Source organism: Castor canadensis, chromosome 12, assembly GCF_047511655.1.
Source record: "Castor canadensis chromosome 12, mCasCan1.hap1v2, whole genome shotgun sequence".
In the NCBI taxonomy this organism is placed as follows: Eukaryota; Metazoa; Chordata; class Mammalia; order Rodentia; family Castoridae; genus Castor; species Castor canadensis.
In genome coordinates, this window is record NC_133397.1 from 108,555,069 (window position 1) to 108,569,313 (window position 14,245).

The window sequence follows — 14,245 nt, forward strand, 5'->3', positions numbered from 1 at the left end:
GGAGCTACACTTGGGTAATTCTGATGGCTCCTGGCCAAAATAATAACTGCCATCACTTTAGGTGCAGATAAAATTCAAAGTCTGACCCTTAAATCAGCTTTTAATTGCACCTAATAGCTGCAAAATCCCACACTACACAGCCAGCAAGGTGGGTCCAGCCTCCAGCTCTGGGAAAAAAGCCCCCAGCTGTTTCTCTCTCTCTTATTTTTTTTTTCCTTCTCCCAATAAGCAGAAGACACAGCATCAATCAGAATCAAACTCTGCAACTTCCTTGATCCCTAACCCATCATGGAAAGCCTCCCTACACTGTGCCACACTGAAAAAAGTGGACCATTTCTCCCCACCAGCCGGCTCCAAAGTTGCTTGCGTAAAACTGCAGAAGAATAAGTGAGCATCCTGCACCACACACAATTCTCCTATGCACTCCCCCACCCCAGGAAAATAATTCAGTGCAGCACCTGGGCAGACTGAACCTCGCCCCCGCTCCCCAGCAAAACTGAAAAACATAAACAGCAAATTGTAATCTAATACCAACAGTGGAGGTGGAGGTGGAATGCTGAATCTGCCCCAGAGAATGGGGGTGGGGGCAAGGAGGTGAACTCTCAGAGCTGAACAACCAGTGATCTAATGTGGGTAAGAGCGGGAGCAGGGCAACAAGCCAACCTCCCTGAGGACTCACTGACACCCAGCAAAGATTGGGAAAATCAAAAAGGCTAAGTGGGGGAGAGACAGGCCAACCTCCCAAAGCAGGGCAGGTGGTGGATCCCAGAGCTCATCTCTGGGACAGAGGGCAGCATTCAAAACTGAATTGCCCCACCTCGCTGGAGGAGAAGATGACCAAACAGAGCTGCAGCTGAAGGACAACCCAGCTACTGTCTGGTGAAAACAGCTCTGACCACCCTACATGAGCTGGCAGTCTTACCTCGGCTCACAATTCCAACAAATCTTGTGGACAGAAGGAACAAAAGACTACTCACAAGCCAGTAACCTGCTGAGACCACGTCAGAGCTTCTGCTTATATGCCAATAACAGGATTGGACACTTAAGGAAAAACTCCAGAACTTTTACCAAAAGATTGAACTTTCTGTGGTTCTTCAACTTGGTGTTTTTTATTGTGTTTATTTTTTTTAATTTTTATTTTTATTATTCCTGTATTATTAACTTCACCATCACTATTCTCTTATCCCTATTCTTACCTTCTTCACTTTCCCTCCCTCTCCTGTGCTACAATCCATGGTTCTCCCTCCCAACTGCTCCTTCTATCCCTTCTTAATCTACTCTTTCCCCCATCTTCACCTCCCCCTCCAATCCTCTCTAACCTGTCATCACACTATCCCTCCCTCCTACACACTCACCACCCACTCGCTAGCCTACTGAACCAACTGTACACAACCCAAGCCCCTGCAATCCCTGACACAAGCACCCTCCACTACAACAGAAATACACCCCAAAACACAAAGGCCACAAAACTCAGCAGCCCCTATAGCTTTTCCCCCACCCACCCACCCCTTTTCCCACCCCTACCTTTAGTACCACCTTTACCAATTCATCAAAATCTATAACTAACTTAATAACCATCACCCACCCCAACTCCCACTGCTTATAGATATTATCATCAAAGGGTTTTCTATGTAACATGTAAACAACTGGTCTGGCATTGAAGCTGTGAGTTTGTTATTGCTATATTACACCTCCAGGTCAGGGCAGAAAGAGCACATGAACCTACCTAACAACCAAGTCAGTCACAACACAAAATTTAAATCAGGGAAAGAAATCAGGCAATCAAAACCATCAGCTAGCCTATCAAAAACAGTTGCACAACACCAAGTGGAATGATGGGAAGAAGAAGAAGGGATGGAAACCACTCTCCTCAAAAGAATAATTCAATACAGGATTCAAAGGGAAATGAATTAAATGGATACCCAGTTCCTGACCTCAACAAAACAATGATAAACATCTCCAAGGAGCCCAGTGACACCCACATAAAAACACTCAAAGAAGAAATTGTGGAAGATATCACCAATAAATTCATGGAGAAGATACCAGACATGACTAACCAGAATGTACTAGATGCACTCAAAAAATTTCAAGGCACCAAAAATAAAGAACATGAGAAGACACAAACAAATAAAGGAACTCAGAGGGGACTTCAACAAACAACAAAGTGAAACAAAGGACACTATAAAAAGGGAGATATATGAATTAAAGTTGACAAAACAAAACATAAAAGAAGAGTTGAACAAAGATATGGAAAACCTCAGAAAAAAGAATTAAACAGAAATCCTGGAAATAAAAAGTCCCTCTAGTCAAACAAAAAACACAGTGGAAGGCCACTCCAGCAAACTACAAGTAGAAGACAGACTCTCAGAGCTCAAAGATAAAACAGAAATTAAAGAAAAAAACAGAAGAAATCTTAGTTAAACAACTCAAGAGCTGTGAAAGGAATATGCAAGAACTCAGTGACTCCATCAAAACACCAAAACTGAGAATCATGGGTATTGAAGAAGAAGAGGTGCAAGCCAAAGGGACACATAATATAGTTGACAAAATAATAACAGAAAATTTCCCAAATCTTGAGAAAGTTTTGCCCATTCAGGTACAGGAAGCTTCCAGGACACCAAACAGACCTGACCAAAACAGAACCTCCCCACAGCATATTATCATTAAAACAACAAGCACAGAGAACAGAGAAAAAATATTGAAAGCTATAAGAGAGAAAAAACAAATAATGTATAATGGTAAACCCATCAAAATAACAGCAGATTTCTCAATGAAAACCTTAATAGTAAGAAGGGCATGGAGTGAGGTATTTCAGGCACTGAAAATAACTTCAACCCTAGGATACTCTACCCAGCAAAAATATCATTCAAAATTAATGAAGCAATAAAAATCTTCCACAATAAGAGAAACTAAAACAATACATGACCACTAAGCCACCACTACAGAAGATTCTACAAGGAATTCTGCAAACAGAAGATGAAACCAAACAAAACCATGGGAGGATGGGTAGTATCAAACCACAGGAGAAGAGACAAGGAATCAGAGAGTAGCATAGATTCAGCAGCACACAATCAAGCCCTTAAACAACAAAAACAACTAAATGGCAGGAATTACCACATACCTATCAATATTAACACTGAATGTCAATGGACTCAACTCCCCCATCAAAATACATTGCTTGGCAAACTGGATTAAAAAGGAATATCCAACAATTTGTTGTTTACAAGAGACCCATCTTATTGCCAGAAACAAACACTAGCTTAGGGTGAAAGGCTGGAAGATTTACCAAGCGAATGGCACCCCAAAACAGGCAGGAGTAGCAATACATATATCAGACAAAGAAGACTTCAAACCTACATTGGTCAAACGAGATAAAGAAGGGCACTTCATACTAATAAAAAGGTCACTACATCAAAAGGAAATAACAATTATCAACATATATGCACCCAATGTCAGTATACCCAATTTCATCAAACATAGACTAAAGGACTTAAAAGCACATATAGACTCCAACACAGTGGTAGTGGGAGACTTTAATACTCCTCTATCACCAACAGATAGGTCATCCAAACAAAAAATCAACAAAGAAATCCTAGAACTAAATGACACCATAAACCAAATGGAACTAACTAATGTCTACAGAATACTTCATCCAATAAAGGCACAATATACATTCTTCTCAGCAGCCCATGGAACTTTCTCCAAAACAGATCATATCTTAAGGCACAAAGCAAGCCTCAGCAAATATAAGAAAACAGAAATAACCACCTGCAGTCTATCTGATTCATTAAAATTAGAACTCAACAACAAAAGCAACAGCAAATAATTGGAGGCTGAATAACACATTCCTCATCAGTGGGTCACAAAAGAAATAAGGAAGGAAATCAGAAGTTTCCTGGAAGCTAATGAAAATGAAAACACCACCCACCAAAACATATGGGACACAGAAAAGGCAGTCCTAAGAGGAAAGTTTATAGCCAAGAATGCATATATTAAAAATACAGAAAAATCTCAAATACATTACCTGATGTTACATTTCAAACTCCTAGAAAAACAAGAACAAGAAAACCCAAAACAAGTAGAAAGAGGGAAATAATAATAAATAAGGGTCAAAATTAGTGAACTAAAGACCAAAAAAACCATACAAAGAACCAATGAAACAAAGAGCTGGTTTTTTGAAAAAAATAGACAAGATTGACAAGCCCTTGGCAAATCTGACTAAAATGAGGAGGGAAAAGAATCAAATTAGTAAAATCAGAAATGAATAAGGAGAGATAACAACAAACACTAAGGAAATCCAGGGAATCATCAGAAACTACTTTGAGAACCTATATTCCAATAAATTGGAAAATCTAGAAGAAATGGACAAATTTCTAGATACTTATGATCATCCAAAACTGAACCAAGAGGATACTAATCAACTAAACAGATCTATAACACATAATGGAATTGAAGCAACAAATAAAGAGTCTCCCAAAAAAGAAAAGTCCAGGATCTGACAGATTCTCAGCTGAATTCTAGCAGGCCTTCAAAGAAGAACTAATACCAATACTCCTTAAAATTTCCATAAAATAGAAAGGGAAGGAACACTGCCTAACTCATGCTATGAAGCCAGTGCTACATTCATCCCAAAACCAGACAAAGACACCTCCAAAAAGGAGACCTATAGGCCAATCTCCTTAATGAACATCAGTGCAAAAATCCTCAATAAAATAATGGCAAATCGAATCCAACAACATATCAGAAAGAACATTCACTATGACCATGTTGGCTTCATCCCAGGGATGCAGAGATGGTTCAACATACACAAATCTATAAATGTAATACAGCACATTAACAGAAGCAAAACAAAAACCACTTGATCATCTCAATACATGCAGAAAAAGCCTCTGATAAGATTCAACACCACTTCATGATACAAGCTCTAAGAAAACTAGGAATAGAAGGAATGTACCTCAACATTATAAAGGCTATATATGACAAACGTATAGCCAACATCATACTTAATGGGGAAAAACTAAAGTCAGGAACAAGACAAGGATGTCCACTCTCCCCATTCCTATTCAACATAGCCCTGGAATTCCTACACAGAGCAGTAAGGCAAGAAGAAGAAATAAAAGGAATACAAATAGGTAAAGAAACTGTCAAAGTATCCCTGTTTGCAGATCTTATACTTCAAAGACCCAAACAACTCTACCCAAAAACTCCTAGACACCATAAAAAGCTTCAGCAATGTGGCAGGATACAAAATCAACTTACAAAAATCATTAGCTTTTCTATACACCAACAATGAACAAATTGAGAAGGAATATATGAAAACAATTCCATTTACAATAGCCTCAAAAAAAAAATCAAATACCTAGGAGTAAACTTAACAAAGGATATGAATGACCTCTACAAGGAGAACCACAAACCTCTGAAGAAAGAGATTAAGGAAGACTACAGAAGGCGGAAAGATGTCCTGTGCTATGGAATGGCAGAATCAACATAGTAAAAATGGCTATACTACCAAAAGCAATCTACATATTCAATGCGATTCCCATCAAAATCCCAATAACATTCTTCAGAGATTGAAAAACCTAAACTAAAGTTCATTTGGAAACACAAGAGATCATGAATAGCCAAGGTAATACTCAGCAAAAAGAGCAATGCTGAAGGTATCACAATACCCAACCTCAAACTATAGTACAAAGCCATAGCAATAAAAATAACATGGTACTAGCACAAAAACAGATCTGAAGACCAGTGGAACAGAATTAGAGGACCCAGATATGAATCCACACAGCTACGCCCACCTTATTTTTGACAAGGTGCCAAAAACATACAATAGAGAATAGGCAACCTCTTCAACAAATGTTGCTTGGAAAAGTGGTTATCTACCTGCAGAAAACAGAAACTAGATCCATACCTTTCACCCTGTACTAGTATCAACTCAAAGTGGATTAAGGACCTTAATATCAGACCTGAAACCTTGCCGTTAGTACACAAAAGAGCAGGGAATACCCTGTAAACAATAGGTATAGGCAAGGACTTCCTCAGTAGAACTCTAGTAGCCCAGCAACTAAGAGAAAGGACAAATAGGACCACATGAAATTAAAAAGCTTCTGCACTACAAAAGAAATGGTCTCTAAACTGAAGAGACCACCTACAGTGTAGGAGAAAATATGTGCTAGCTATGCATCAGACAAGGGACTGATAACCAGAATATACAGGGAGCTCAAAAAACTAAACTCCCCCAAAATCAATGCATCAATAAAGAAATGGGCAACTAAACTAAACAGAACTTTTTCAAAAGAAGAAATTCAAACAGACAAAAAACACATGAAAAAATGCTCACCACCTCTGGCATAAAGGAAATGGAAATCAAAACCACACTAAGATTCCACTTCACCCTTTAGAACTGCTACCATCAAGAACACCACCACCAATGAATGTTGGAGGATGTGGGGAAAAAAGAACCTGCATACATTGCTGGTAGAAATGTAAGCTAGTACAACCACTTTGGAAAACAACATGCAGGCTTCTTAAAAAACTAAACCTCGATCTACCATATGATCTAGCAATCCCACTCCTAGGGATATACTTGAAGGAATGTGACTTAAGTTATTACAAAGGCATCTGCACATCCATGTTTATTATTCACAATAGCCAAGCTATGGAAACAGCCAAGATGCCCCAATAACGATGAATGGATTAAGAAAATGTGGTATATAAACACATTACTCTGCCACAAAGAATAATGAAATTTTGTCATTTGCAAGCAAATGGATGGAACTGGAAAATTGTGGGGAGTGGATTATAATTATCCTATGAGAACTTGACATAAGCACAGTTGCGGTCAATGATCTACAGGCTGAGTTTGGCACGGCCTCAGCCACAGAAGAGAGCAAAAGGCAAAATGCAGCACAGATGCTTTTCCTAAGTTGTTTACATTCTGAGAAAGAAGTAGGAATGCAGGTTTCTCTTGTTACAATGTCCTGAGAACTGCTGCTCCACCTCCTTGCTTACCACTGTACATAAAAGACCCGCTGACAGAGGACAGGGGAGTCTGATTGGCTGGCTACAGGCTGCTTGTGAGGCTGCTGCTGCCACTATAGTTGCTAGCTGTTGTGTGTCTCCATCAGAGCATCTCTCTGCACTGAGAACTTTATATACATAGACTTCAGAAAAGCTACACTAAAGAAAAGCTAAAGAGAACATGGGACAGTGTAAGTCTGAGGGCCAAGACTTTAAGAGCAATTAAAGAAAACATGGGACAGTGCGAGTCTAAGGAAAGAGACTTTAAAGAATAGAAAAGAAGAAAGACTTCAGAAGTAAGGTTTTAAAGAATAGAGAAGAAGAAACTTTAGAAGGTTTTAAAGAATAGAGAAGGAAAGACTTTAGAAGTAAGGTTTTAAAGAATAAGAGAAAAGAAGCAAAGTAAAAGAAAAGAATAATAGAGGAAAGAAGTAACGAGGCTGTTGTGTGTCTCCATCCGAGTGCCCAGCACACCTGGCCCCAGATTTGTCTTCTATCTTTTGTCCTTTCTGCATCTCCAGTTGCCCCCAGTTAGATCAGTAGGACCTGGAGCACGAGAAAGCGCTCGACAGAGAACATCATCTTAAGCAAAGTTAGCCAGGCTAAGAAGGCCAAAACTTGCATGTTCTCCCTCATATGTGGATTACAGACCTAAAACAAATGCAGTAATATTATTGGATGTGGGTTACACACTAAGAGGAGAACGTGCATGGGAGGAATCGGGAAAGGGAAAGAAACCTAAAACTTGAATGTGGCTGATATGCTCACTGTAGAGGAGCAAATAAAGTAATCTTAAACTGGCAGTGTTTAAGAATGGGAAGGGGACCAGGAAGTAGTGAATAGGTCTGGCAGAGATGAACCAATGTGGGTTTCAAAACACAAGTGCACAGAAGCAACACTAGGAATCTCTCTGTATAGCTATCTTTATCCAAAAACTAGCAAAAACACTATGTGTTTCTTATTATCGCCTATGTTTTCTCTTCAACAAAATTGGAGAAGAAGAGGGCAGAACAGGTTCTGCCTGGAAGCATGGGGTCAGGAGGAGGTGGCACAAACAGTGTATATGCATGTAAGTAAATGTAAAAAATGATAAAAGAAAGAAAAAAATGTCTATTATCTTCTTCAAGAAGAAACTTCTATGAAGTTTTGCTTCATATATTCAATAGTCTGTAACTGGATATATCTTTTCAGTTGTCCTATCTTCTTGCTCTACTGAACCTTTCATTAATATATAATGTACTTTTTGTCTATTATACTTTTTGATTTAATGTCTATTTTGTCTGGTAGTAGTATGGTTCTCTTTTTGGCTACTTTTTGCATGGGATATCTTTTTCTATCTTTTCCTTTTCAATCTATTTGTGTCTTCTGGATCTAAAGTAAGTTGTCTTCTGCATTATGTCTTTAAAATATATTCTGCCAATTTATGAATTTTTGTGGAAGAGTATAATTCATTAATATCTGAGGTAATTATCAGTAAGGAGGAACTTCTGCCATTTTATTTGCTTTCCATGTGCATTATAGGAGTCTGTTTTTCATTTCTTTAGCAATTTTTGTACTTATTCTGATTCCCTCCTTTTTTCCTTTAATGCATATTATGTGCATAACTTCATTGTAGTTACAATGGGATTACACTTAGCATCCTGATATTATAATAATCTAATTTGAATTCTGTCCAACTTATTTCAATACCCTACAAATACTCTGCTCCTAATCAACTCAATCCTCTCTTTCTGTCATTGATGTCACAAATTACATCTTTATGTACTGTGTGTCCAATAAGGTAGGCTAACCATAATATTCATAAACTATTATGAATTTATCTTTAAAATTATGTAGAATAAAACACAAAGTTATAAGCCAAAGCCACAATAATAGTAGGTTTTATAAAATACCTGTGTATTTACCTTTACCAGAGATACTTACTTATTCAAACAGCTTTGAGTTACTGTTTATATCTTTACATTCAACCTAAGGGACTTCCTTTATCATTTCTTAAAGAGCAGTTCTAGGGGCAGCAGATTCCCTAATTTACCTGACAATATCTTAATCTCTACCTCATTTTTGAAGAGCAGTTTGCCACATACAGAATTCTCAGTTGGTAGGGTTTTGTTTCTTTTAGCACTTTTAATATGTAAATCTACTTCTTTCAAGATTTCTGATGAGAAATCAGCTAATATTCTTATTGAGGATAACTTGTATGCAGTGAGTAATGTCTCTCTTATTGTTTCCAGATTCTATCTCAACAGTTTATAATTTATCTCAATGTGAATCTTTTTGAATTTGTCCTACTTAAAGTTTGTTAAAATTCTTGGATTTGTAGATACATGCCTTTCAACAAAATGTGGAAAGTTTTTAAGCCATTTATTTCTTCACATACTCTTTCTTCCTATTTCTTTTTTCTTTCTCCTCCTCCTTCCCTACTTGTTTCTCTCTTCTCCTGGGATTTCCACAATGCTTATATTGGCATTTTAGATGGTATTCTACAAATGTGTGAGGCTCCATTAACTTTTTCATTCTTTTTTCTTTTCCCTTCCTTACAACAGTTTCAAATGTCTGTCTTAAAGTTTACCAATTCCTTCTTTTGCTAGAATCCTTCTAGTGGACTTCTCATTTAAGTCATTTTATTTTCAGCTCAAAAAGTTTTGAGTGTCCTTTTTAAAATGTCAATCTCTTCATTAATATTCTCATTTTATTCATACATAGTCTTCCTGACCTTGACCATGTCTTCCTTTAGCTCTCTGAGCTACTTTAAGACAGTTTTTTAATGTCTTTGTCTAGTTAGTCCCACAATGACTTACTCAAGGAAGTGGCTGCTTGTTCTTTTCAATGAATCATAACTTCCTGTTTCTTTGTATGCCCTATGATTCTTTTTCTGAAAACTAGACCTTTGAATCTTGTATTTTGATAATTCTGGACATCAGATTTTCCTTCTTCTCTGGGGTTTGCTGTTTTTGTTTGGAATTTTGTTGTTTTCTTTTTTCTTACTGTTTAAAGTACTGCTTGAGGTAAAAGTATAAAGTTTTTTTCTGAACCTGTGCCTTTCCCTCAGCATTTAAAGTAGCTTTTAAATTCCTTTTTTATTTTTGTTTTTGAGTGTCCTAATGTTTAAATGTCTGGATCACCCAAAGTTAAAATGGAAAAAAAAAAATTGGGGGTGGGGAGGGGCAAACAGGTGTGTTTTGAATAAATTCTGTGAAGTCACTTTGGCTTGTGGAGCAGTAACACTTCAACCCTGATATTTAAAGACAAGTTCCTTACTACCCACCCTGGCTCCAACAAGGTACACTAGAAACATGAGTATGTCTGCCTTTAATGTGGTTCATGGGGATTAGTAGGCACTACCATGTTTAAGGCTGAAATGGACCAAAATCAAGCAATTTGCTAACCAAGATTTCCACTGGAAGCTACAAACATTTAAATAAGACTACAGAGACCCAATTACTTTAGTTAGTTTCTTCCAGTACAAATGTTATCTAGGTGGAGAGATGGATTCCTGGCACTTCCTACTCCAGCACCTTCCCAAGGTCATGCTTAGCAATCGATCTTTTTAATTTTTTTGCAGTGCTATTATCAAACCCAGGGCCTCACACAATTGAGCTACACACCTAGCCCATATGATGCCCTTTTAAAAAATGAAAATAATTTTGAATATCAGATCAGCTAACAAAGTGGCCTAAATTCACACTGCGGAAAAATAGTAGGGATTATAACACTAATTCTCGTTACATTTTTATATATCTGGACAGCAATTTGCATTAGAAACTGCAATTACTATGTCCAGTGACTTAATAGGCCATGGAGACAAGCTTTTTGTGTTAAAATTTTGTCTCCATGTCTTACCAAGTATATGCTCTTGTAAAAGGTACTTCTGTGACCCTGGTTCCTCAACAGTAACATGGAAATAACAATATTCTCTATACTTCTACAGCATGAAATTTTTGTTAAGAAATAATTTCAGTAATCTACATAAAGTGTTTACTATAGGCCCTGGTTCACAGCTTTCATTGTTAAGATGATAATCATTATCTAAAAAACAAAAGGATTCTGGAGTAAGAACTCTATAAATTAACTTCAGTAATAGAGTTTTAAGAATCTGGTTACTCATTATTTCAGAACAAACGAAAATAAGGGCTCTCCAATAAATAAAAAACAAAAACAAAAAAAGGGCTATCCAAAGCAGTAAAAAGCTGGAAGGATTTTATAGTTGTTAGTGAAACAAATGGCTATACTGGAATTTTGTTAATAATTTGGGGTTCACTGCTACATTTAGTGTGGTTCTCTTCTCTGTTTTTAAATAATTCTAAGTTTAATTATTCTCAGTAAACCATGATTATTCCTTTAGAAAATATTGGCATGTGTGAATAGGGAATAAATAGTGTCAAAGTGCTAGAGGAAGTAGTTTTTCAACATGTTATCCTTACTACTCCCTAAGAGTGATACAAATGTTACAGTTGTCAACCAATACCTTAATATAAATATCAACCAGTAAGTGACATAAAATAAAGCAAAATGGGTAATATGCAAAAAAGAGGGGTCCCAGAATTTGACTGAAGAAAGATTAAAAATATTCACTCCACCTGTATTTTTTAATGTGGTAAAACCTCCTTTTAAAATACTCTGCTAGAAAACAAGACAATGATTAATTATCTCATGTGCCAACTATGCCTTATCAGGTATTTCAAAGGTCATGTTTTCTGAAATTATTTGAACTCTTAATTTTTCTAAAATGTCACAAAAGCACAAGAGTTCTGTGTTATAGTAGTTTATTGTATTTCATTACTATAATAGTAGGTACCATATAATACACTATTTATGAGGAAATAATGCAGGCTGCCTAACAAGCTCAAGGCCCTGAGTTCAAACCTCTTTTGAAAAAAAACCAAATACAAGCCTGGCACCAGTAGCTCATGCCTGTAATCCTAGCTACTTGTGAGCAGAGATCAAAAGGATCATGGTTCAAGGCCAGCCTGAGCAAAAAATTCTAACAACCCCATCTCCAAAATAATCACAGCAAAACAGACTGGCAGCATGGCTCAAGAAATAGAGTGCTTGCTTTGTAAGCACAAAACCCTGAGTTCAAACCCCAGTCCCACAAAAAAAAAAAAAAAAGAAAGAAAAAAAAGAAAAGGAAAGACATAATACAAATAATAAATGTTGTAAACAGAAAATAAATAACTGATTTTTACCAAGAGATCAGTAGTTTCCGAACTGTCTGAATTAATATCAAATTCAAAGACCATTTTTCTCTTTTTATTACTTTCTTCAATAGGCATATTCTTCTCTTCTCTTTGCTGTATTTTTAGTTTAGTTGGTGTCTTTACTGTATAGGCCTACCCAAAAATAAAAAATATATGGTCATATCAAATAAAAATATATTCTTAATAAAGTATTTAGTAAAACATTTAAAGGCAATCAGAAATCTCCATTTTTGGCAAGTATATGAAACAGAAATTTTGCACAGAAATTTAACTCACACCCTTTTTCTGGTGATACTGGTGTTTATAGTTAGGGCTTCATACTTACTAGGCAGGTGCTCTACCACTTGAGCCCACTGCAGCCCTTTTGCTTTAGTTATTTTTCAAATAGGGTCTCACACAATTTTTTTTTGGTCTGGATCAGACTAGACCACAATCCTCCTATTTACACCTTCCACATAGGTGAGATGACAGATGCATGCCATCATAACTGGCTTATTGGTTGAGATGAGGTCTCACTAACTTTTTACTTGGGGTGGCCTCAACCACAATCCCCATGATCTCTGCCTCCCAAGTAGCTAGGATTAGACATGAGCCACTGTCACAAGCCTTAATTAAGATGTCTTTGATACTAGAAATTTTCTTTCTTCAAACACCTCACAATATTAGACATTAGGCTTTCTTTGTCCTTTCTTTTGATTGACTTACTACAGAAAACAGTAAAGAGAAAAAGTACAAGACAGAAACAAATTTCTACCATAGCTTCATCAATCAACAATTTTAATAAGGGCTTTAATTTTTCTAACCATAATTGAGAATAAAAACTAAATGGAACTTTATTCTATCCATAAAATTCCTATTGCTCTGTGAGAAAATATGCTTATTTATTTTTGATTGGTAAAGTAATTCACATAAACCAATGTTTAATATTCCATATTATACTCTACCTTTTCTAATTTTAAAAAAGTATTATGAAGGGCCAGGTATGGTGGTGCATGCCTATAACCCCAGCTTTGGGGTTCATCATTCAAGGACAGCCCCAAGCAAAAGACACAGGACCTTATCTGAAAAATAACTAAAACAAACAAACAAACAAAAAAAAGGGCTAGGGGCATAGCTCAAGTGGTAGAGCCCCTGCCTAGCAAGCATGAGGACCTGAGTTTAAACTCAATACCACACACACACACACACACACACACACACACACACACACACACACACACAGTATTTTTTAAAAATATTTCAGTGACATCAGCAAAAATGAGAGTAAGGATCCCTAAAACTTCACTTCTCTATAAAGGCAATTTAAAAAGGATAGAAAGTCAGAAATCTGCTCTTTTCATTACTCTGGAAAGTAACAAAAGGCAAAAAACAGCCTTCATAGTGTTTTTTTTTTTTTTTAAGTTGAATTTCTAAGAGCAGCAAGCTTTGTGGTGTCTTAACTTTCCCTTGTCCCATCTCTGATCACTAGATCTACATTATCCTTAAAAAATAATAGCCCACATTCCTGGTGTGGCCTGACAGACAACAGAACTGTAGATGTGTTGAAGCTTTATATCTGAATGCTCATCATTATTTTATCTGTCTAGCAGTTCTCCGCCACTTATGCTGTTTATATTTGACCTGAGATCGTAGTCAGTACACCAAGGCTTCTCCTGAGTGTATGGGAGGTGAGGGACAGCATTTGTCAAAAACAATTAGAAGTAAGTGTTTCAAGTGTAATCTGAAGCAGTGATTAACAGTTTGAGCTAACAAAAGACTAACCAAAAGGAAATTAGACATCTACAGGGACTGTGAAAAACTCTGATAAATTCCTGGAAATGTAGGACACACACATGTGGCAGGGATGTGCAAAAGCTCAGGAAAGACCTGAAGGTCTCACCACTGGCTGCTCTTGAGTTTGTGCAAGCAGGAGTAGAAAGTTAAGGCAGAGTTGTCACTTGCCTGGCTGAGTGTTGAAAGCATGCTCTTATATGTACATAAAGTCCCTTGGCAAACAAAGGAAGATATGTTGATTTCAGGTTATTTAAGAA

General features: G+C 36.9%; 1 protein-coding gene across 7 annotated transcripts in view; it reads right to left on the reverse strand.

Moving 5' to 3' along the window:
- Sycp1 (synaptonemal complex protein 1) overlaps positions 1-14,245 on the reverse strand; it is a 105,429-nt gene that overhangs the window by 5,461 nt on the left and 85,723 nt on the right. For 6 of the 7 annotated variants that reach the window (XM_074050690.1, XM_074050695.1, XM_074050693.1 and 3 more), the window contains one exon: positions 12,204-12,347. The exons of the other annotated variant lie outside the window; for it this stretch is intronic. In XM_074050690.1, the coding sequence (XP_073906791.1) occupies positions 12,204-12,347 (144 nt within the window). The remainder of the gene's footprint in view (positions 1-12,203; positions 12,348-14,245) is intronic. 7 annotated transcript variants of the gene reach the window in all.